The following is a 23426-nucleotide window of genomic DNA, read 5'->3' as shown; positions in this document are numbered from 1 at the left end:
GGGTCCTCTTGGTAGGATCTACGGGCTTCTGGCTCCCCATTCCTCCTTCTCCTTTCTCCCCACTGCTCCCGCATATTGGTGCAGCCGCTCTGTTGGCAGAAATCTGTTTGCTTGTAGCGATCTAGGCAGTTGAAGTCCCAGCCTCGCAGCGGGCCTGGGCTTCTGTTCACAAATGTATGCCATACTCAAAAAGAACCAGGCGGGCTTGAGAGGAGTTGGACCTTTCCACCTTGAACCTTTCCCTTCCCCTCCAAATGTTGGAGATGGTAACCCACAGAGTAGAGAGTTGGGGATATGTGCTGACGGTGGGACAGTTTCACCTTAATCGTAGATGTTGATGGGGGTTCATAGGCCTTTGGCTAGTGTGTGGATTACTGATAAAGCTTTGATTACTAGCAAAGTTGCTAGGAAGCCACAGCACTTTGGTATAATGATGAGAGAAGGGCAGAGTCTGAACAAAGAAAACACCCTGATCAATTCAGTGGTCCGCAGTTGAGCAGGAAATAGCTTAGCCAATCCAGGACATTTTTAAGTAACATGGAGCAGTTAGAAACAGTGTTAAGACTTTTCTTACAAAATGGACCGGTATTTAGGACTTTTGGACGGCAGCCCAGAGGGGCATTAGAGGAGTTAAATGAACTGCAGGAGACAGCAAGTAGACTGTTTTCTGACAGCTATAGATCAGTCACTCATACAGGTCCTCCTAAGAGGAAAACACGTTGCAGCTCAAGCTAGACCTCTCCTAGGGAGGAGCTTGGTTGTCTGCCTGCTGGAGGATGTGGTATGTACACAGGTACAAATCAGTGACCCACTGGAGGAAAAAGAACAGAGACATGCCTGTTTTGGTCTGGATCCCTCGAGAATGATCTCTGGCTGGTGTGGGAATAAAACTAATATAACTGAAATCTGACAAGTACACTAGGGGGAGGGGGAATTCTTGCTCTTATTAATCTTAGTTATACCCCAGTGGCCTGCAGCCTTTGACTTACCAAATGTTTTTGGACTGCAACTCCCATCAACCTTAGACAAATGTAGGGGAGGACTGGTCCAAGAAGACCCCCCTCGCCTACGCTTTCTCCCCAGGTGAGGACTATGGGTCCTTTGGGCGTCCCCTCATGCCACCCGGGCCCAGGTGGTGGAGGGTTCACCCACTGGAGACATTGCCCGCACGTATTAATTGCCCACACGTATTAAAATTTAGCTAGGCCTAGAAACCATTTTGTCTGGTAAAGATGGTGTGAGCTCAGCGCACTGTAGCGCGGCCCCCACCCTTGGAGGGTTTCAGTCCTCCTTGTTGCCGCAGCACCCTGGTAGATCCGCTGCGAGCACGTTCCCACGAACAAGACGGACATGAGCTAGTGTAATACACTAACATTGTAACAGTTCACCTCCCGCAGTGTATCATCGCTCCCAGCGTGACCCGGCCAGCAGGCCTAGGCAAATGAAAAGAACAGTAAACTGGTCGTTATATGACAGACAATCTTTGCATATTAATGTTGAGACTACTTGCAAAGGATGCTTTTCTTCCATAAAATCCCTTATATTACAAAGCCTGTAAGATGTATAATTACAAGAGATCATGCTCCCCTGATATAAGCGATGGTGAGCATATACCATTGCAGTTGGGTACTAATAATAACGGAACGCACCAGGAATCTGTTTGTTACGTGTATGACTGGAAAACTTACACCCCATGGGCTCGCGCCATAACTGAACTAATGCTGCTAGAGGACACAAGAAAACGAATGTAACCATACAAAGGGCCCATGTGAAGAACGCACGAGAAGGCACATGTCATGTGTGCATGTCTAGGCCCCACATGCGCCACCACCGTCACGGACAAGGGGCGGGTTACTTTCTATGTTCTCCACCAATCCTAACTCTACCTCACTTACTGCAAATATATATGCATATAACTAAATACTGTACTTGTTAAAACATAATGTATGAATAAGGTACTCAGACTGGGTATAATCAAAACACATCCAGCAAAGTTTAAATGCATGTCTTGTAATGTTTTGAATAAGTATTATAGAGTGTTCAACTGTTTGTGATGTCTTTACCTAAATCGGCAACACACGAGGGAGATACCTTTGTGAAATATGTGCAAGGCCATTCCCCCTCCCACCCTACGAAGGCTGCCAAGGCATGAGAGCAGAGACCGCGCCGCGCTGCGTTACCTCCCCCAACCAGACTGGAGTCGCTTCAAAGATTTGTAACCCCCTCTGTAGCACCCAAGGCCACCACCTGCCACATGCATTATTTACAGCACAGCAGTAAACCTCTGCCTGAACACACGCGCCCCCTCGTAAACCTCACAACCCACCGGACCATCTCAGACTTATGGCCCCGTGCAATCAAGACACCCAACACTTTGACAACACACAGCGGAACATCCATAACAACTTCTAACAAGGCAGAAAGACATGCACCACCCGTCCCAGGCCCTGAAGCTTAGCCCCTCGACCTATGGCCCCGGTCAACAGGACACTGGTAACCATGCCCTGACGTATTACCTCCAGTCCCCTCACAAGGTGCATTCCTCCTGTGTTGCATTAACCTGTTGTATAACCTATCGAAAGATTTACTAAAGAAGATAATACCAGAATGTTTGAATGACTGCGGTGTGCACGGCTTAGGGCTAACAAGTCAAGAAAAGACATTCATCTCTGCCACTGGCCGCGATGGCCCCACAACACCGCCTGGATGAACTCTGCCACCCTGCCAGGCCCAGCCCAACCCACGAGGCTGCCCAGTGACGTCTTCCAGCCAAAGCCAACCACATCACAGCAGCACCTATAGTTAGTCATCACCACCCAATCCCCATGAACTTGTGCCCCCTATAGTGTGTAGGTTCTTATGACGCTTTTTGTAAATATATACGCCTGTCTTTGCTATTGTCGGACAGAGCGCTCTCGGAGGTTGCAGAGTCCTTTGCATGCCCTATTCTGATTGATAAACCCCCATTTACGCTCACCCGCACTCTGTCTTGGCCTTATTCCCATTTTGGGAGAGTCCTTTATTGTCTCTCATTGCGGGGAGGATCGTGCTGTGTGGGGACGCTTGCCTTCACAACATAGCCATATGTGAGTGTTATTGGGAATGTTGTTGGGAGTTGTATTCCTATGCTAAGGTAAGGGGAAGAAGTTATTCTGATTGGTGTATAGTGCATCAACCTTCCCAAAGCCTGGAAGATGTCCTGCTAGTGAAGGACTTCTTTTACTGAACCAGGGAATCACCCCGAAGAGCTGTCATTTGTGTTTTCTTCAAACGTTTAGAGTGTAGGAACTTCTGAGACTATGGCACTTGGGACGTGACAACTCAACTATTTGGACTGGGGAAACCATTGAATTTGACGTGATTTTGCGTTTTTGTATTACTCCATCCTGACAATTTGTCCAGCTATCTATGTGAAAATGCCCAGATCCATTAGGCCTCTATTATACCCATTGTGAGACAGGCATGATATCGAGAGAGACAGACTTAAAAGGGGTTGTTTTTAAAATCTTTATTTACAAAGGTTCCTGGGTTGGTGTAATGCCTGACTGGCCATAACTCTAAAGGGATAGTTCCCTGAAATCGTTTCTTATGGTTGTGGTCTAATAGTCCAAAATAAGTCTGTCTGTATCTAAACCTATGCCTGCCCTCACTCTTTGCAAAAATGTGATAGGAAGTCTCTTGGAAAGGTAGATGATGGTTAAACAAAAAGGGGGAAATCATAGTTGGTTTCAGGTGGTCTTCTTACCATGTGTAGTTTGGTCCACGTCACAAAGAAATCGATCAACAGGGCTTTCGTAAGAACTTCTCCACAGGGCCCTTCAGTGTCTTTAATTTCCTTGGGGTTCCCTTCCCTAAGTTTCAGGTTATTCAAGTTTCAAACGCCATAAAAGAAATGTAACACAGTTCCTTTTTTTTTTTTTTTTTTGAAATTTGAGTTTTATTGGTTTTACAGACGAAAGTTTCACAGTATTCATGTGAGCAAAAATGCAGAGTTATAGCATCTAGCGTGGAAGGAACAATATAGGAGTATAACATTCAATACATTGGTTAGAAAAACATTAGAGAGGCTCCAAACCCCCCTCCCTTTCAGTTCATGCTCATGATGAGAGCAGAGATAGCTTTCTTGGTTCACGTTGTAGTTCTTTAGAGTTCATATAGCAAGATTAGGCACGAATGTTCGGGGACTCTTAAAACAATTTGACAATGGCACAGGCGTCAAATAGGTTGTTGTGATCGCATTAAGGCATTATGCACACGTTCTCTCGTGACATATTTTGCACGGAAGTCTGCCCATTCCATTTCAGCAGAGGCACCATGTCCATGTAGAGCAGCGGTCGGGGCTTCCATTCTAAAGATGTTTCGCGCGACGGTCTCCCACTCCTCCTTGGTGGGGAGGGATGGTCTCTTCCAGAACATTGTAAGGCAAGCTCTTGCAGCCATCAGGGGGCCCAAAGTCATCTTGGGAGCTTCTAAAATTGTTTCTTCTTCCTCAAAGGCCGAAGAGGACCAGTAGGGGGTGTTTCTCCCTTTCTTCCTCGTCGAGGTCCCTGATCCAGCTGAGAACCTCGTCCCAATAAGCCTGGACTTTATTGCAGCCCCACCACATGTGCCAGTAATTCGCTTCTTGACCACACCCCCTCCAGCATTGCGGGTTAGCTCCTTGATACATTTTAGCCAGTCTAGCGGGTCATACTGCCACCTGTAGAGGAGTTTAATTGCATGGAGTTTATATTGGCATGATATCGATGATTTGGCCGTCTGTCTACATATGCGTAGCCACATCTCCTCATGGAGGGGTCCACCCAGATCAGCTTCCCATCTGTCCCTCAATTTGGTTGAAGGAGCTATGTCCGTCGTTATCGGAGCATTGTACATGGTGCTTATCAGGCCTCTAGAGCCCACGAAGGTGTCGAATATTTTTTCAAAGGGCGTGTGGTCCCTCTGTAGTTAGTCTTTCCATTTCTCGCGGGTCATTGCTCCCTTCAGCTTTAGGTATTGGAAGACAGACAGCGGGCCTATGTGGAGTGCGTCCTCTATGGAGTGCGTTCTCTAGTTCTTGTATAGTTATGAAGGTTTTGTTTCTCCTTAATTGTCCAGCTCGTTCCAGACCTGCCTCATACCAAGACTGGTAGCTTAGTGGCTCAGATATGTCGTCACGTATCCCTGGAACCCAGATGTGTCCTAGGGGAGAAGGCCAGATCGTGATCCCTTTCATGGCTTTATTCGGTTTCCAGATTGCCCAGATGGTTCCGAGTATAGGATGATTTCGAATGCTGTTTCGCAGTTGGGGTCCAGGGCCCCATAGCCATTCACCAACAGTGTACGGACGAAGGTGGAAATTGTCCAGGGCTATCCATTGTAAGTCCGCTCACTGTCTCGGGTGTGGGATTATTATTCGGAACTGGGCCGCTTTGTAATATGCTTCCAGATTGGGGAGACCCACTCCCGCGTCTGTCTTGAGGTAAAGAAGGGCTTTGGGGACCCTTGGTTTTTTGTCTTGCCATAGGAAAGCCATCATGGACTTCTTCGTTATTTCAGTGAAGAATTCTTTGGGTATCTTTATAGGGAGCATCTGAAACGGATACAGAATTTTGGGAAGAATCACCATTTTAATAGCGTTTAGGCGCCCCATCCATGAGATTGTAAGTTTAGCCCAATTTGTCATATCATCTCGTAGTGTTAACATGGGGGTGGGGGCTGAAGTTGGCGTTGTACGTGGTGTCGAGGTCTCGTGTAACATTGATGCCCAGATATCGCAGGGTGGTCAGGCTCACTTTCATTCCTAGTCGGGTGAATCTCTCCACCTCGTCGTCTGTTTTTGTCGAACGGGAGGAGGATTGATTTCCCAGTGTTGATTTTCAGCACAGTTCCTTTTTTAAGCTTTTCAGGGTTCCCTTCCTCACGCTTCAATCCTTGGAACACTATAAAGAAAATTAATAGGTCTCCAACTTGGTTGGGTTTCCTAAGGTTCCCTTCCCCAAGCTCAGGCCCCTTCCAACTTAGAACAGTCAGTTTTATCAGAATACACTATGCTTTTTTTGGTAGACCTCTCTGGGTACCCTTCCCAGAGCTTGGACCTCTTCCAGCTTCCTCATCTTTGATTGTGTCCGCCTGCCCTCCATTGCCCCTTGTGGTGATAGTGTCCCTCCCCCTGGTCCCCTTGCTCCTCGTGATGTTCGTGTCCCCCTCCCCCTCTTCTCCACAGCCCCCCCATGTTTGTTTGGTTTGTACGTGCCACCACACATCTTCCCCCTGTGATGTTTGTGTGCCCCCTGTTTTACCTTTGTGCTCCCCACCCCCTTCTGGTCACCTTACTGTACCTCTCTGCCCCCATCGACCCCTCTTCAGGAGCAGTCTTGATACTTGTTTACCCATTAGCACTGTCTTGTGGCCAACACAGGATTTCTGTCTTTTACTCGTTGACTCTTGGGGTCTCACACTCGCTTGAACTTCATGTGAGACTTCCACTGCTTCTTGAACTCATGTTGGCACTTGAATCATGCTCTTAACTTCCTCTACTGTAATTCCTGGTTTGCATTTGGTTGTCCTCTCATCTTTGTTATTTCTGTCTCCTGAATCTGTTTATAACTCACCCCTCTAGTCCCTTGTATTGTCCCTGTTCACTCCTCCCACTCCCTTGTTGCACTGCTGTTCTCGACATGTCTGCCCACGTTTATCCCTCTTCTCCCACCCTCTCCCCCTCTCTTCATTTTATCCTTTAGCACTCATGCTTTTCAGGTATGTCACTTGACATATATGATAGCTTGCTTGCCCTCCCCGCCCCGCCCCACCCCCCTGCACTATCTGAAATGTCATCGGGCATAGTACGATAGTGGCGTGTTTTGCCCCCTCCCCTCCACCTCCTGTTTAGTTTTTCCGGCACTACCTCAATTGGTAGCAGCATGTCTGTCTCCTACCCACCCCTCATCCCCCCTCCCCCTCCTTAATGTAATTAGCTCTCTATCATTAATTGTCTCCTGACCTGATTTGATAGCAGTTTGTCTCTCCCCCATTCTTTTGCTCTCCTACCCCTCCACCCCAGTACTATCTAAATCGTCGTCAGGCCTAGTATGATTGTCGCTTGATTTGTTCTTCTCCCTCACTCCAACCCTCTTAAACCGCCCCCCCCCCCCCTCTTGTTGAATTCCGGTACTACCTCAATTGTCAGGCATAGTAATGTAGCCGCTTGTCTCTCTTCTCTCCCTCACTCCCCACCAGCCCCATCTTTGTTTATAGCACTTGCACTATCTGAAATGTCGCCAGGCTGATTTATGATAGTTACTTTTCACATTCTGATTGTATCAGGGTCTTGTTGGAATGTTCGCTGTATTCTCCCTTGTTCCTTTCCTGCCTTGAAGCGCTTTGAAACATTTTGTCTATAGGCGCTATACAGATAATCAATTCAAACACAAAACAAAATATATCCGTTACATTTAGGTTTCACAGGGTGCCCTTCCCCAGGTTTATTCCCCGCTTATTCCAAACGCAAGTTCATCTGGTCAGGATGTAACTTTTTCTTTTATATACAGACTTTATTATCTTCCATCCTCTCATGGGGTCAAATCGAAGGCTTTCGAAAAAGCCAAGCTCTTTGCTTATCCTAAGTGCTACCACTCTGATCATTTCCCCCTCTTTGTTTCTTACTCTTATTCTTACTTTTCTTTGTACCTTTTTTCTTCAGATGCTTCCTGCACCCCTTTACTTATTCTTTCCTTTCTGTGCACACTTGCACTGTTGCCTTCGTTTTTATCATGCCCCCGCACTTTTCCTCTACTACTACTTGTGCTACCTTGCACCCTCTGTACTGTTATGGGTCACTCGCACCCTTTTGCTTTTCTTTACATTTACTTGCTTTTCCACTCTGATCTGCCTTTCGCTTTACATTCTGCTCCTTTCTGCTTTGCTCTTGCTGCACTTTCAGCTTTTCTATAGTTTACTTTCAATTCCGTGCTGCTTTTACTGTTAGCGCCTTTTTCCCACTCCGCACTCATACAAACGCATACTCCAGATTTTCTCATATTCTTCACGAAACTCACCGTGTAGTGTCACGTTGAGAGGCAGTCGCTTCAGGATATGCAGGGTTGAGGTCAAGGTCTCGCCACCTGCCCCTCAGACACCCTTTGGGTTGACACAGGCCCCAAGGGGACGAGCACTCTCCCGAATTTGACTGGCAGAGTGCAGGCTGCGTTTCTCCTGGTTCTTGGAGGCACGGCTCCCTTGCCACGCTCCAGCCCTTAACCACACAGGGCCAGCATGTCTGCAACCCATCCTCCAGCCTGCAGAGCCTGCTTCTCTCGGCTCCTGGGATCCTCCAGTCTGCACTGCATCCCCAGCTCGCTCATCCATTTGTGCAAGACCACACGCTGTGAGTGATCACTATTGAATGCCTGACTCTCTCTAACTCTTAGTGAGACAACCAGTGTTCTTTCTAGGGAAGGTTGCCATTATTTTTCTCATTTTATTCCTCTGGGTAATCTTTACTGATCTTAGTTGCCTCCTCCTCGTCTCAGTATTTGTTGGAAATTTGGGTGGGGAGATCCAACAAGATGGGAGTTGATATTCACAGGTAATATTAAAAGGCAATTAGGCAAAGGTGTGAGGGAATACCCCTGGCCCTGGTTTTGTATTCCAAAGGTGAATTTCTTGGTGTCGGATTACTCCCTATTTTAAACATCTGGACATGAGAGCATTGGTCTGTATAACACTTCCCATGATCAGAGTTGGGGAAAGACGAAGAGATGTTGGCATGATGGTTGTCTTGGTTTATTTTCCCATTTTCCAGGGATTGTTCTGGGCTGACATGTTGACCTTTTCTTGGGTTTGGGACCTGCATAACCCGTAAAGGCTTCTGGGATCTCTTCACCTACCGTCCAGTTGGGATACCGCATCTCGCCTAGGGTACTCCCATGAGTGCAACCCCAGACTCACCTATTCAGGTGATCGTTCTCGCTTGTCTGCCCCCAGGGTTGGAATCCATAACAATGCCCCTCCCCTGGACACATGAAAAGAGGATTCTCGGGGTCTGCATGGAATATTACCCCAAGGTTTCTCACTCCTTGCATGGTTAGATCATAAAGGTGTTGCAGCATATAGGGAGTCTTGAGTGGTCGGTAGATCACACAGCATCACAAATGTCAAGCTTTGTCCTGCGCTGTTTTCACACCTGTCATCAAAGCTGTAGAGCTTCTGATGTTGCCACGTTGCAGATAGCCCCGCTATGGTACTGAGGACAGTTGTAACAGAAGAATCATCCAGCATCCTGGTTGAGATGCATACTTCAACCAGGATGGTCAGCAAACCTGCCAATGCCAAGTACAGAACCACTCACCCCCCCCACCCCCCCAAACCGCCATAAGAAGTTGATAATGGCGTCACAACAGTGAGTATACAGAGTGCCAGATGTCTGGATGAGGAGTTATCCCACAGAGAGTGGAGGAAAAGCAACTCCACACAGAGAGGGTGAACCTGAAAATGAAGGGCATCTGAACAGAGGGCAGAGAGGACTGGTGGAACAAGGAACTGGGTACACAAGCGGGGACAGGCCAGCGGAACTTGGAGGACTTGGAACCAGCAGCGCCTCCTTTTTACTGTTGCTGAAAGCAATTGTGACTGGTTGTCCCTGGCAGCTCTGTGTTTAATCACACTGGCGAAATTGACTCTCAGCCACCATGCTGTGGTTGTACATGGAGACTGGCCAAGCCAAGTGTACTCTGCATGCAGGCAACTTTGCCACTGGCTGTGCATAGCCCCCAACATGATGGCCGCCATGCTGGTGTCTTGGCGAGGAAAGGTACGGTGTGAACGCTGAATGTGTCCTAACCTGGCAGTTGCCAGGCACCACTGGGGATAAAGCCATCCTTGATAAGTACCCTGGGTGCATGCCGTGACACAAAGTGGGAAAGGAGCAGAAGTGTTGAGATGTCGTTGGTGCACAGGATAGTTGCCCCACTAGACTAGTGTGGGCAGGGAAAGCTCTCTAGAAATGCAGCTGCCTATGGTGAGTTGTTTTCTTTCAGGATTTTTCTTTGCTTCTGGAGTACAAAGTTCATTAGGCAGTTGTGTACAACTTTCCAATTCTCGAGGGTTTGTAATTGGTTTTAGATAATGCAGATTCTCTTTAGTCTGCATTGGAACTCTGCATCGTGTGTAAAACTACAAAGAAAATACCTTTTTGATTTGCTCTTTTTTCACGTCATTAATGGGAAGAGAAGACTACTGGAGATATACTTGTGCTTTTTATTTTTTTCTTAAGTCTGCATGGAGGACTTGAGAACAATGTTCATGTAAATTGTAATGGTTGTTGAAACTTGTCTGTAATTTTCTTTTCATGAATGTCTATTTCATGAGTTTTTTTTTTTTAAATAAATGTGTACATTCCTTTTAATGTGTTTAAGGTGCACTCAAAACCTCATGTTAATGCATTGCGTTTCCTAAAATGCTATAATAAATATTGTAGGATAATTGCCAGATGACCCATCCTCGCATGGGTGCCACTGGTATGGATTCAAGTCCTCCTAGTCATGGAACAGATAAAGGTTACAAGCTAGAAGATTCTCTGCGACATATATGGACTAAGGGTTCAAGACCGGCGGTATGTACTAAACATTTGCATTTAGACTTCCTGTAGTTACATTGTGAATAATTGTAAGTATAGTACTTCTCATCAATTTTTCAAATCTTGTTCAAAATACAATGTACCCTTTGCAGTGAACCCATTTACCTGCACCTCTGAGCCACCTCCCACACACTTATTGCCCCCCCCCCCCCCCCCACTGCTCCACTCTCTCCATGGTGTGGCAATATGTGCAACTGCACTGCCCATGTGCATGCAATATTTAAACATACTCCACATGTCCCATGACCAGATAACCTTCAGTGTTGGTGTTTAATGCCATCTCCAAGATGATGTGTCATGGTTTATGTACAGTAAATCAGTCTGTCACAAGGGTGGCATAATTTTTAACACTTTTATCAAAGGGAAAATAAAGGGTTGGAAAAATACCTTTGTGTCGATAAGACAGAGGGGTTTGCCTGCCTCTAAAGAAACTAGTGAAAATGTCGAAGTCCAAAGCTAAAAATTGTCAGCCCCTGTCGTCTTCAAAGACAACATACTTCTGCCCTTAACACTAATATACTGATATAACTGTGCAAGGAATGTCTCTACTTCAAATAAACACTGTTCTCTGTGTTCTTAGTAAACTAAAAAGTCTCCAGGTTCGTTGGTAATAAAGGGATTCAAAGTAATGTTAAGAAATGGCACGTTCCAAAGCTTGGTGTAATGCTCCTTTCCCATGAGTATGTTATTCATCCAAGACACTGGATAACACACAAAGAATTGCCTCTTGTATTCCCAGTGCTTCAATCCCTCTAATTTGACATACTCCTCTACCAAGTATAGGTTTAGTTTAATCTGTTCCAGAGTCTTTGCTCCTGTGGTTTCCAATCTTCTAGGTGGCCGTGTGTCCCTGACTAGCAAAGGTGTTCCTTCTAAAATGTCTCTTCTGCTGGGTCCCAGACCGTCCTGGCTTTAGACCTTGGTACCCGATATGGTTGCAGGTACCTGTCTCGCACAGGTTCCCCTTGGTTTACTCTCCTGACAATTATGCAACTCTAGCGTCCCAGACCCTCTGCTTCTAGGTTTGTTTGCCCTTTGGTTCACACTCTTGCTAAGTATGCAACTTTCAGTCTCTTTTGTGTCCCAGTCCCTCTTCTTCAACTCTTGTATATTCACCCTTGAGCTTCCCCAGACCCCGCAACACATTCTAGTTAACCACCGTACCGGTTCTCTGTTTACCGGTACCAGCATTTCCCCAGCAAGGCTCTGGCAGCTCCCTGGTGAATGGCAGGGTCTGCAGCGGTTTCCACAGGTGTCTCTCTCTCTGGTTGTACGTCCTGCCTTGCAAGCAGTTCACGGGTTCTGGGGTCCCCTGAGGGCAACTTCGGCAACAAACCTGTCGGTCCTTCTGGCTCGGAACTTTGGGTTTTCCTTCCCCTCACCTTGTGGCTTCCTGTTCAGCTTCTCTATGCCGGCCCGATGAAGGTGTCTCATTGTCCTTATTCATAGTACTGTTTGAGAGTCATTCTCATACCTCCACAATTTTAAGCATCAATTCATTAAAAGGTTCCTCAAGCTCTTGTGTGACTATTAAATTAAGCGTCATCTGATTGAAAAGTGAATTGTTCCACACTCACTGTTATTATTTTGAGGGAGTTAAATTACTTGTGGTTTTTCCAGCAATCTTTACACATTGAATTGAAGTATACTATTGACCCTATCAGACTTCGCTAAAACAGGCTTCAAGGCTTGTCCTATTTCGTATTACGAGTCTTGTACGAAGTGTGGTGGGGGTGGAGGGGTTCAGCTTTTGGGTGCCGGTCAAGCGTTCCTCGCTCTCCATGCTTGATCAATTTTGTGATGTATTATTCCCAGGCAATTTACTTATCTTTGTTTTACTACTCAAGGGCATATTTGGACATTATTGGAGAGTTGTACGTCTTGTTTTAGCTTTTTGGCCCTAAGTATTGAACATTTTCCCTGCCATAGAAAGATGCTTTTAGGTATTTAAGAACCCATAGTTTTGGTTTCTCTTTTTGCGCATCCATTAGGGCTTGCCAGAATTGAAAATGAAGAGCGCAGGTACAGGCATTTTGCACACTTTCTATGTTTTTATAATTTTATAACTAGGGAAACTGAAGTCATGTTTTTTAGGCTTGTGTTGCATTGCGATGTTATGAAGTTATTTAATTAGGTTATCTTAATTATTTTAGGATTGGTTCATTTTAGCAGTATTGTTGGTCACAGTGGTTGGTTTTAGCTCGTTTGTTTTGTTTTACGGAGCAACTCTTTATAAAGCGACTAACAACCCCTCTTGACCTCCAACAGGGCAAACAGGCGACTATATCAACTGACCCTATCGATCAAACAAATGCTATGATGAATGAGATAAAATCCTTACTCTTCGATCTTGATTCCCTACCGCATGACAATCATGTTCAAATAATGAGCTCCATATTGAAAAGGATTGATCATTCTGCTGCTAATTGTGTGGTCGAGCTAAACGGCTACTTGGAACAAATCAGTACCTCACCCCCTAAAAAGGCGGCTAATGTTCCGGTGTCGCCCAAGCAGCTAGCTACACAGGCAGACATGTTCATAAAGGCCAAGCTAGCTTGGTGTCCAGTGAAAAGGTTGCAGCCAAAAAAGACTGTTTTCACAAAAAATCGCAGCAAAAAGGCTGTGGTGTGACCCGGTTAAAAGTGTCCCCGTTACACCACACATGGTGAGCAGGGGTGTCCCCCACATCCATTACATGGATTGCGGGGCCACACACAACCTTTTGCTGCTATTTTCTGTGAAAACTGCCTTTTTGGCGGTATGCTTTTCACATGGAACTGCTAGCTCTTGGTGCTGGTAAAGTATCTTTGACTGACTTGGCAGGAGTAGGTTCTATTCTCCCAGGTTGAAGTCTCTAAAAGCCCTTCCTAAAGTGAGGGGAAACAATATTTTGTTCCTGTTCAAAGTAATAAACCTTTAATACCCAGTAACCCCAGTAATCCCAAAACAAAAGAACTAGTAGATCTTCTCTCTGGTAAAGGGGTGGAGGTTGTAATGGTGCCTGATCACACTAGGTCTACCCCATTGGCTGTGGCATCAGATCTAGGTTAGGAAAGAGGGCATATTGTTGCTCTGCAAGTCAGGGGTCTCTCTAAACAGTGTGGGGGGCGTGCTTGCATTTTAGCAGAACTAACAGTGAAACAAGATAAGTTACTACTTGAGGGTGTATGCCTTACTGTCTATGTAACAAAGGGCCCTACCGCAGAGTCATTTGGAGATATCGATAAACTTGAGCATACTGTCTCCCTTAATGAACCTTCAGCTAAAACCACCAGGGCTGGAGTTAGCATTGGGGTCAGGTCAGGGGGTGGCCAGAAAGTGTTGGGCACTTATATTTATTTTATTTATAGAGCATTTGTTAGGTGTGATTGAACATACGGGATTGAGCCCAAGGTCGAACCCTACCCCATCGCTTGGCACCAATGTTGGAAAGCTTTATGATCCTAAATTGACCTCAGTGGTGGAAGGAGAGTTAGAGGGCGGGTCATGTGATCTGATGGGTCGAAACCTGGCAGAGAGTGACCAGCAAGGGGAAACTCGGCAGAGAGTGACAAGCAAGGGGAAGTGATGAACAACTGTGTTGGGGCACATTGAATGACAGGAGGTACTAGCATCCACTGCTAGGAAGGTTGGGATCACCACCTTGCATATTCTACAGAACATCGGCATAGCAGTAAAAAAAGAGTAGGGCTAATTCTCAAATTCATTTGAAACTGTTAATGTGGAATATACCTGGGCTACTGAAGCATATGGATGGTGAGGGCTGGACCAACTTTATGCAAAACGATGCCATAATTTTCTTACAGGAGACCTGCAGGGCTTTGTCACGTTTTCCATAGCTACAGCTCAAGGGAGAAGTGTCGACCAAGTGGGGGTAAGAGCTTATTTGGGTAAGCACTAACATTGTTAATTAGTTTGACCCTAAAATTGATTCAAAATTGTTTTTGGAGCTGCACGTATGCTGTGTGGACGTCTCCAAATTCCTGCTAATCAACATGTACAATCGTCAGGAAACTAAAGGCGGGTTTTCCTTGTTTTCCCTCCTGGAAGAAATAATTAGCGCCTGGTGGGAGGATCTCCCAGGGATAGCAAAATAATGGGTGATTTTTTATTATTTTTTTTAAAGTCATTTTATTGATTTTACAAAAATGAATATGTAAACCTCACCATTTCCCCTCCCTCTCTCCTCCCCCACCGGGATAATCCGCTTATCAACTCTGTGCCCCGAAGTGTCTCTGCATCTGTTTAGCTGAACATGTCCAGTATCTTTATTTTGTGTGGGCACCACTGTGCCATATAGTCACTTTTTAGGTATTCCCAAGTTATTGCCCAGTCGTCTCTGAATTTTTGATAGTTCCCTTGCAGATTGTAAGTGATGTGCTCCATTGTTATATGAGACCATACTCTTCTTATCCAGTCATTTGCCATTGGCGGGTGTTTCGGCTTCCATTTTTGGGCTATTTCCAGCCAAACTCCGGTCAGTAGTCCCATAAAGTTTCTTTTCTGCATTTTGGTGAGAGTTCTGTCTTTCGGGTCCCTAGCCATACTTCCTCCCCCAGATCCCCCATGTCTGGGAACATTAACTTCATGTGCGCCTTAAAGTCTCCCCAGTATTGCTGTAGGTTTGGGCAGTCCCACCAAATGTGTCGCCAACTCCCTTCCCCACCACAGGTCCTCCAGCATTCGTTGGGGGCTCCCCGGAACATCGCGTGTAGTCTTTCTTGTATGTAAAGCCATTGCAGGAGAATTTTCATCCACATTTCTTTTGAGTCTATCGCTTTCGTGAGTTTGGGTATCAACTCCCATGTGTATTCCCACCATTCCCTGGGGATCGTTCTTCTTAAGGTCTATTCCCTTCTCTTAATGTATTGCCATTTTACTTCCTCCTCAAGGGTATTTATGCATCTGTGTGTACTTGAGACAAACTTTCTTGTTCCATCGTTTGTCATTATGTATTTTTCGAAAGGGGTTAGTTCTCTCGAGGCCGTTTCTTATTCTGGGCGAATCTAGCCAATGGTGTAGTTGGTCGTATTTATATCTATCCTTGGCTTTGAGTGGCATTAGAGGAGTACATTCTTCAGACAATCTTATGTCCTCCCTGGAACATGTCCCTGACCATTTTGCAACCTGCTTCCTCCCACTTATGGAACGTCTTTTTCTCGAGTCCTGGTGGGAATTCTGGGTTTTTGAACAGGGGCATAAAGGGTGCTGTTTTTTTTTGTTAATGTGCCCTTCTGTGTTGCTCTATCCCATATTTGTAGAGCCACCTGCATAATTTTGCTTATTTGTAAATTGGGGTGTCTGTGCCCATGGTAAGTGTCTCGTGGGTGTAGTTGCTACTGCTCGATCTTGAGCTTCCCACAGCTTCTGGGAGTTATCTGGTATCCATTCTTTAAAGATCCACAAAGTAGGGATGGACTTCTTCCATCCCTGGATGAGCTCGCTCTCTATTCCCTTGCTGGGTTACGTTAAACTTAAGAAATGATTAGTTTTTCTTTCATTAGGTATGTTTCAAATCAACAATCCAGTTATTCATGTCGTTTTATCCAATATTCTTATTTATTCCTGACCAGTCAGTGTTATAACATTTTAGCCAATGCATTTCGGACCTCCGTCCATCAGGGCCATTAACACTGTTTAGCTTCTATTTCCCAGAGTCTATATTCACCTCTGTTGAGAGTACTTCCTTACGGCCTTGTTCTCAAGCTTTCTCCGCTGAGTACGAGGCCGTAAGGAAGTAAACTCAACAGAGGTGAATATAGACTCTGGGAAATAGAAGCTAAACGGTGTTAATGGCCCTGATGATGGACGGAGGTCCGAAATGCATTGGCTAAAATGTTATAACACTGACTGGTCAGGAATAAATAAGAATATTGGATAAAACGACATGAATAACTGTGGATTGTTGATTTGAAACATACCTAATGAAAGAAAAACTAATAATTTCTTAAGTTTAACGTAACCCAGCAAGGGAATAGAGAGCGAGCTCATCCAGGGATGGAAGAAGTCCATACCTACTTTGTGGATATTGTTATAACCTGGTGCCTAGGCTAAAGGGTGAGCCCCCATAAATAACTGCAGAACAAAGAGTGAAATTGCTGAATTATCTTAAAATTATGCGGTGCCCATCCTACCTCCTAATCCATTCTTTCAAGACCCATAATTGGGCTGCCTCATAATATTTTTTAAAGTGCGGAAGTGCACATCCCCCGTCCTTCCTTGAGGCGGTGAGGACCGTATTAGATACTCTAGAGTTTTCCCCTGCCATATGTATTCCGTGACTACTTTAAGGATTTAAAGAAGTGCGTGGGAGTCTCATAGGCAGAGCTTGAAATGGGTACATGAGTTTAGGTAGGATGGTCATCTTGATCACCGATATCTGCCCTCACCATGTTATTGATAATGGATTCCACCTCTCCAGGTCCCGTTTAATTCGTCATAGTAGCAAAGGGTAGTTTTGGGAGTAAAGGTGTTGTATCTTATGTGTCAGGGCCCTATCTGTGCAACTTTTAATTGGAGGTTGTCTATGACTGATTGTATCTGCGCGTTGTTTCCCGCCAGTATCGGAATTTCTGATTTCTGTCAATCTTAACCCCTGATAGGGAGCCGAATGGTTCTATTTCTTGCGTGAGGAGTGGGAGGGAGTTTTCTGGGTCCCCCACCACCACCAGCATATTGTCTGCGTATGCTATTTTATGGTTAGTGCCTCCCATTTCTATGCCCTTTATTTCCTTTTTGCTTCTTATTTGCGACAGTAGGGGCTCCAGGAAGATTGCATATAATAAGGGGAATAAGGGGCATCCCTGTTTCGTCCCTCTCTCAATTTGAATCTTATTGGATAGGCCACCGTTCACTGCTACTCTAATGTTAGGTGAGTTGTAGTTGACTTTTATCATTTTAATGAAGGATTCCCCAACCCCCATTCTCAGTGAGTGGAACAGGAACGACCATTCAACTCGATCAAACGCCTTTTCTGCATCCAAGGCCAATATTATCGCTGGGGTTTGTGGTGTGCCTATTTTTTCCGCAATGAAGAGGATCCTCCTGATGTTATTGCGCGTTTGTCTTGCGGGGACAAATCCCGACTGGTACTGATGGATCAACTTCGGGAGTATTTGCGTGAGTCTAATGGCTAGGATTTTGGTTTACAACTCTTATCAGTGCTATCGGGCGGTATGATGATGGGAGTTCTGGATCTTTTAAAATGTTTTGCCTCATTCATCGATGGGGTGATATTGGTTTTTTCTTTGAAGGAGTTAAATAGTTCCGTTAGGACCGGGGCTAATATGTCGCTGTACGTTTTATAAAATTGGGCGGGTTAACCATCTGGGCCTGGGGCCTTATTCCTGGGAAGATCTCTAATCGCTTTAATAACCTCTTCTTGAGTTATATCCTTGTCTAGTGTGTGCCTCTCTATATCCGATAGTACTGGAAGTGTCACTCCCTCTAGATATGTCTTCTGGAGGCTCGCTTCTGGTTGATCTGACGAGTATAAAAGCCGATAATTGCTCAAGTATGGCCCCAATTTCCGTCATTTGACTCTTTCTATTCCCTTTATCATCTAGCAATGCCATTACTGTCCTATCTTGGTTTGTCCCCTTCATCAGTCTGGCCAGTAGTTCGTCCGCTCTATTAGCGTTTATGTAGTACCAATGTTTCAGCCTGATTAGGGGTCTCTCTGCTTTTTTTGGCGTATAGTCTAGCTGGCCTTGTACATGTCTCAGTGCTCTTTGTACCTTCAATGTTGCTTTCTGTATTATTTCTGCTTGGATTTTGCTAATATTTGCCTCCAGCTCTCTTTCCCATTGAAGGTTAACTGTCTCCCTTTGGGCTTTTAATGCGATTAAGTGACCCCTCGTGACCGCCTTTAGAGCTTCCCATTGGGTTTCTATCGATGCATCTGGGAGGTTATTATTTGTAAGATATTCGATGATGTGATCTCGGATAGTGTTCCCCAGCACTGGGTCTCGGATTATCTCCCCTGGGAGTCGCGATTTCCACAACCCGGGGACCTGTGGAGTAAGTATTATCTCAGCCTAGAGAGGGGCATGGTCGGATAGTGAAATGGAGCTGATGTCTGTCTTCCGTGTTTTTCCCAGGATGCCCGACGAGGCCCAGAGGTAATCTATCCTCGACATTGTGTGGTGGACATGTGAGAAATAAGTGAAACCTTGTTGATTGGCGTTAATGTGTCTCCAGATATCTCCCAGTGCTAGGTTAGACATTTTCTGTTTCGGGGAGTTTGAGGGGGAGCATTGCCCCTGCTGTTTGGGGGCAGATCTGTCGAGATTGGGGTCCCACGCTATGTTCAGGTCTCCTCCCAGCACAATCTCCCCTGTGGCAAACCTTTCTAGTTTTTCCAGTGCATCGTTGAGAAATGCCTCCTGCTCCGTGTTAGGCGCGTAGAGTGCTGCCAACGTTAGGTGGTACCCTTCTATTTTCGTGTTTGCTAATAGTTCTCTCCCCTGCTTATCTGCCTCTGTTTGGAGAACCTATACGTTTGAGTCCTTAAATGCGATAATGACACCTGCCCTTTTGTCTTTTGCATTAGCCTGTATTATCTGGTTATACCCTTTCAACCAGACCTTTGCCTTATCTTCTTATGTGTTTCTTGAAGCATAATGTCGTATCTCTTGTTTTTGAAAATTTTGCACCTTTTTCCTTTTGACAGGAGAGTTAAGCCCTTGGATGTTGTATGTTAATATCTTAGTCCCCATCACATCTCTGGGATGGAAGTCCGTGGATGTATACCTCGGTGCGTTTCCTGATTATTATGGTGGTTCCTGGTGCCACCCCCATTAAAGCAAACCCCAACTTGCCCCTCCCCGCACCATACAAACTGCCCTGAGATGGGCTCTGGTTCCTATGATCACTCATGCGTTGCACCGTACGCGCCATGCCCATCTATACTCAGGGATAACTGTTAGGGTGTTCTAAAACCCTTTGGATTCCAAGAGGTGTCTCGAATGCCATCCTCCCCCTCCTCAGCACTTTTGTTTCTGGAAGACTCTCCTTCCGTATGTTTGGCCTCATCATGTTGGTGTGACTGGCCATCACAGGGTACTTTTTGGTGGTGTCTTCTGGTGCCGCTCCTTGTTACTTTTCCTTTGGCGGTGGACCTTTCCCTTTTCTTTCATTTTTCTTCCAGTGCCATTCTGACCTATTCAGGGTTTGATGGTCTCTCCTCCTCCTTCTTTGAGGTTCTTCCTCTTGATCGTGTATGCCCAGTATTTTCCTCCCTTCTTCACAAGTCGTTACCCTCCTTTGCTTCCCCTCCCATGTGAACAGCAACCCGAAGGGGAATGTCCATTTGTATCTAACTTGCTTTGCCTTTAGAAATCTTACTACTGGGCCCACGTCTCTGCGTTTCTGCAGCGTGGACTGCGCCAAGTCTTGATACAGCTGCACCTCCTCTCTGTTCATTCTGATGTGGTCCATAGTCTGAGCGTTCCAGCTCAATCTGTTCTTTTTGGGGATACGAGGAGAGAGCCACTAGAACATCTCGTGGCCTTACGCCTGGGTCTCCTGTTCTCTTTGGGCCCACCCGATGTACCCTGTCTATGGGTACTTATTCATCTTCCTTTGCATCCAGGATATCCTTGAATACCTGCTGGACTGCCTCTTTCAGGTCCCTGTCCTCTACGGATTCTGCCATATTCTTTATTCTTATGTTAGATCTTCTTGACTTTCAAGGTCCTCGCACTGTAATTCGAGGTTATGGGTTTGTCTCAGCAGTTGTTCCTGGACCTCTGCATACTGTTGTCTCGTCTAGATTTTGGGTTATTTTCTCCAGGGTTTCAGTCCTCTCCCCTAGACTTGTGATCTCCGTTCTTAATTCTTGTACCGCCATTCTCATGTCTTTTTTCATGGACTTGAATTGGGGCTCCATTGTGGCCATGAACTGTTTGAAATTCCCCGAACCACGTTTTCATGTCCTCTTTGGTCGCCATTTCGGGGTCAGGTTTTTCCGTGGCAGTTTTCGAGAGGAGTTCTTCTTGGATTTTTTTTCCTTGAAGTTGATGGAGTAGATTGTTCCTATCCCCAAAGTTGTGGCAGGCTCTAGTCCTGCTTCTTCTGGGAATTCTGATGATTAGGTTGCGCAGTCTTCCCCCTGGATTTTGACATAGGTGCTGTTGGGTATATTTGTATTATTGTCCCAGTATTCGCTACCTGCCCCCCCCTGGGGGCTTCTCCTACGATGGTTGACCCCCTCTGATTTCTGGGGGGTGTGTGCCTCCTTCCCGGATTTTCCCCTCTGCCTGGCTTTGACGTGTCCTTGTGGGAGGTCGCCACACAGTTTTAACGACTATATTAGGGTGTCCAGTGATCTCCTCCTCCTCCCCTTCAGGGGGAACGCTATGCGACCTGGAGGCCGCGTAGCATTTGCGGGTCCTGCATTGCCTTGGTGGGGAGGTTGCCGTAGCTTGTAGGGCCCCCTGTTGTGGGGGGTGCCGGGGACTTGCCTGGGAGTTGATGTTGCCCCTACGTCTACCCAGGGGTCGATTCAGAGACGGCCTCAATGGTTTGGTGCCGCCCCTCCCTCTGCTGTACGCTGTTCTTTGGGCGCAACCCTTCCGTCAGTTGAGGGTGTCGGTGTTTCTTTCCCTCGTGTTTCTGTTCAGACTCTGGGGCTCTATACAGCAGCACTGGGGAGGGAGATAGGTTCTTCTCTTTGGGCTCTTCAGGCCGTTCTGTGCTCTTTGAGGCCTGCTGATAGCTGTTGCTCCCTTAATCTGCTCCCCCCCATGTCCGTGTACCTGAACTGACTGCTGGGCGGGCTTGTTCCTAACCGCCATCTCTCTTCCCTTATCAGGCTCGGGGGTCGCGTATAACAGCTCTGCCTTCGTGTGCGCGGGCGCCGGCATCTTCCTTCTCTGCTCCTCTGTGCTCGACTTCGGTCCATTTAGCTCCAGCGGCTGGGCAGGCTTCTTCCGATCCGCTGGCTCGCTTACGGACCAAGGGGCTGCTTTTGCTTCCCTGTCTGTGTGCGCGGGAGGTGGCCTCTTCCTCCGCTCCGAATTGTGTTGCTTCGCCGCTCCTCCGATGGGCCCCCGTATATACAGGTGCCGCTTCTTCTTGGGGGGTGGCCAGTGTGCCGGACCGCCAACCAAGGGAGAGTATCCCGCTCCGGCCCTCAGTGCTCTCCTGACGGTTGGGGAGTTACTCCTCCCGGGGCACAATTTTGGGGCTCAAATCTGCTCGGCGCCCCGGATTATTTATTTCACCTTCTGATTCTTGTGATCCCCGACCTTCAAGCGTTTTGGTGAGAGTTCTCCTGCTTTTTTTGATGGGTTTAATTGATGCGGCCTGGATTGGGCGGGGGGGACAGAGCGACGTTCAGACACGTCCTCTTCCCATTGCCGCCTTCTTGGAATCATAATGGGTGATTTTAACCTACAATTAGAGGGGATTGGGTCCTCTGACGTATTTCATATCTGACAGAAATCACCACAGCTGCGCTGCTTCGGAAAATCTTTCGGCGTCTGCGTCCTGCGTCGATGACGTTGATACGCCGCCCTCGAAGACCTCCTCCGACGGCCGACGTCACTGGATGTTATAAGTAGGACGCACGACGCCCGTAGCCTCAGTTCTGTTTTTTCAACAAACGTGTTCGCTTCGGAGATCTCGGCACGCCTCGACTCTTTCGAGTTCTTTCTCGGTTCTTCGACCCTGTTTCGTTTTGTGAAGTCTTTCTTCGTGAAGATGTCTACCTCTTTTTCCACACCACATCCAGGCTTTAAGAAGTGCGGGGACTGTGGGTCTAAGATGTCGGTTACAGACTTGCACGACGCCTGCCTCTGGTGCCTCGGGGAGGCCCATGACACGGACGACTGTCGACTGCCAGTTGATAACTTCTTCTTGCGCTCCCGCAAGGCTTTAGACGTGATCGGTAGGTAAGGTGTCTAGGCCACGGAAGTCGAGGTTTGCGGGGCTTTCAACGGACGATTCGAGAGGCGACTCTCCGCGTCGTCGTCGGAAGTCCAGTGCGTCTCGGTGCCGGAGTCCGTCCCGCCACTCCTCTGCCTCTTCGAGGCACTCCCGGAAGCGCCGTCATCGGTCGCCTTCCCCGTCCTCTTGCGAGGACTCCGCCCTTCGGCGGGTCGCTTACCCTACCAAGCAGGCGACTCCGGAGGAATGGGCTTCCTTTGGGAAGAAAATGATTCTCGCAGGGCACCGGTCCGTCCGCACCTCCGGGTGGGGTCGGTCATGATCGGTCGAGAGACACCGCTCGCATGCCTTCGGGACACGCTTGAGGCCTGTGTCGACGCCATTGATGCTGTCGGCGCCGCGTTCGGCGTCAACGCCGATTCACTCGATGCCTTCGAGGCTGTGTCGACGGGGGTACCCCGAGGCTCGGTGGAACCCCCTAGAAAGGCTCTGGCCAAGGTAAAGCATGGCTTTGGTTCCCATTCTGTGCCTTCTTACCGCCATCTTGAGTTTATTTCAGAGGTGGATGAGGGCTCTGATGATGGCATGGTTTCTAATACGGTGCTAGACGAGATTCTCTCAGGCCATAGCCAATTTGAGGACCTGAGGCAGTCCCTGCACGATGCTAGTGGGCTGGACACCTCTCCGGAGGTGGAGTTGTAGGCCTGAGCCTGGCACTCATGCCGACTCCTCGTAGCGGCGCCTTATGTCGCGGTCACCGAGTACTTGGGATGGTCTGCTCCCCCGGGGGAGTTTCTTCAGGATGACCTTACGGATATCCTCGACCTTGGTCCACCAACTGACACGGTACTGCCGTTTCATATGGCTCTACAGAGGAGGGTGGTCGCGGCCTGGACTGCTCTGGAGAGTCTCCCGGCAGTGG

The 23426-nt window shown here is 47.1% G+C and overlaps 1 protein-coding gene across 5 annotated transcripts in view; it reads left to right on the top strand.

Moving 5' to 3' along the window:
- The window catches only part of CEP192 (centrosomal protein 192), a 2773731-nt gene that overhangs the window by 458457 nt on the left and 2291848 nt on the right, over window positions 1–23426 (top strand). For 4 of the 5 annotated variants that reach the window (XM_069620822.1, XM_069620821.1, XM_069620823.1 and 1 more), the window contains exon 8: window positions 10457–10591. The exons of the other annotated variant lie outside the window; for it this stretch is intronic. In XM_069620822.1, the coding sequence (XP_069476923.1) occupies window positions 10457–10591 (135 nt within the window). The remainder of the gene's footprint in view (window positions 1–10456; window positions 10592–23426) is intronic. 5 annotated transcript variants of the gene reach the window in all.

Source organism: Ambystoma mexicanum, chromosome 5q (genome assembly GCF_040938575.1).
Source record: "Ambystoma mexicanum isolate Mex_15411 chromosome 5q, UKY_AmexF1_1, whole genome shotgun sequence".
In the NCBI taxonomy this organism is placed as follows: domain Eukaryota; kingdom Metazoa; phylum Chordata; class Amphibia; order Caudata; family Ambystomatidae; genus Ambystoma; species Ambystoma mexicanum.
The sequence above is the reverse complement of the archived record's forward strand: the minus strand, read 5'-3'. Positions and strand labels throughout refer to the sequence as shown.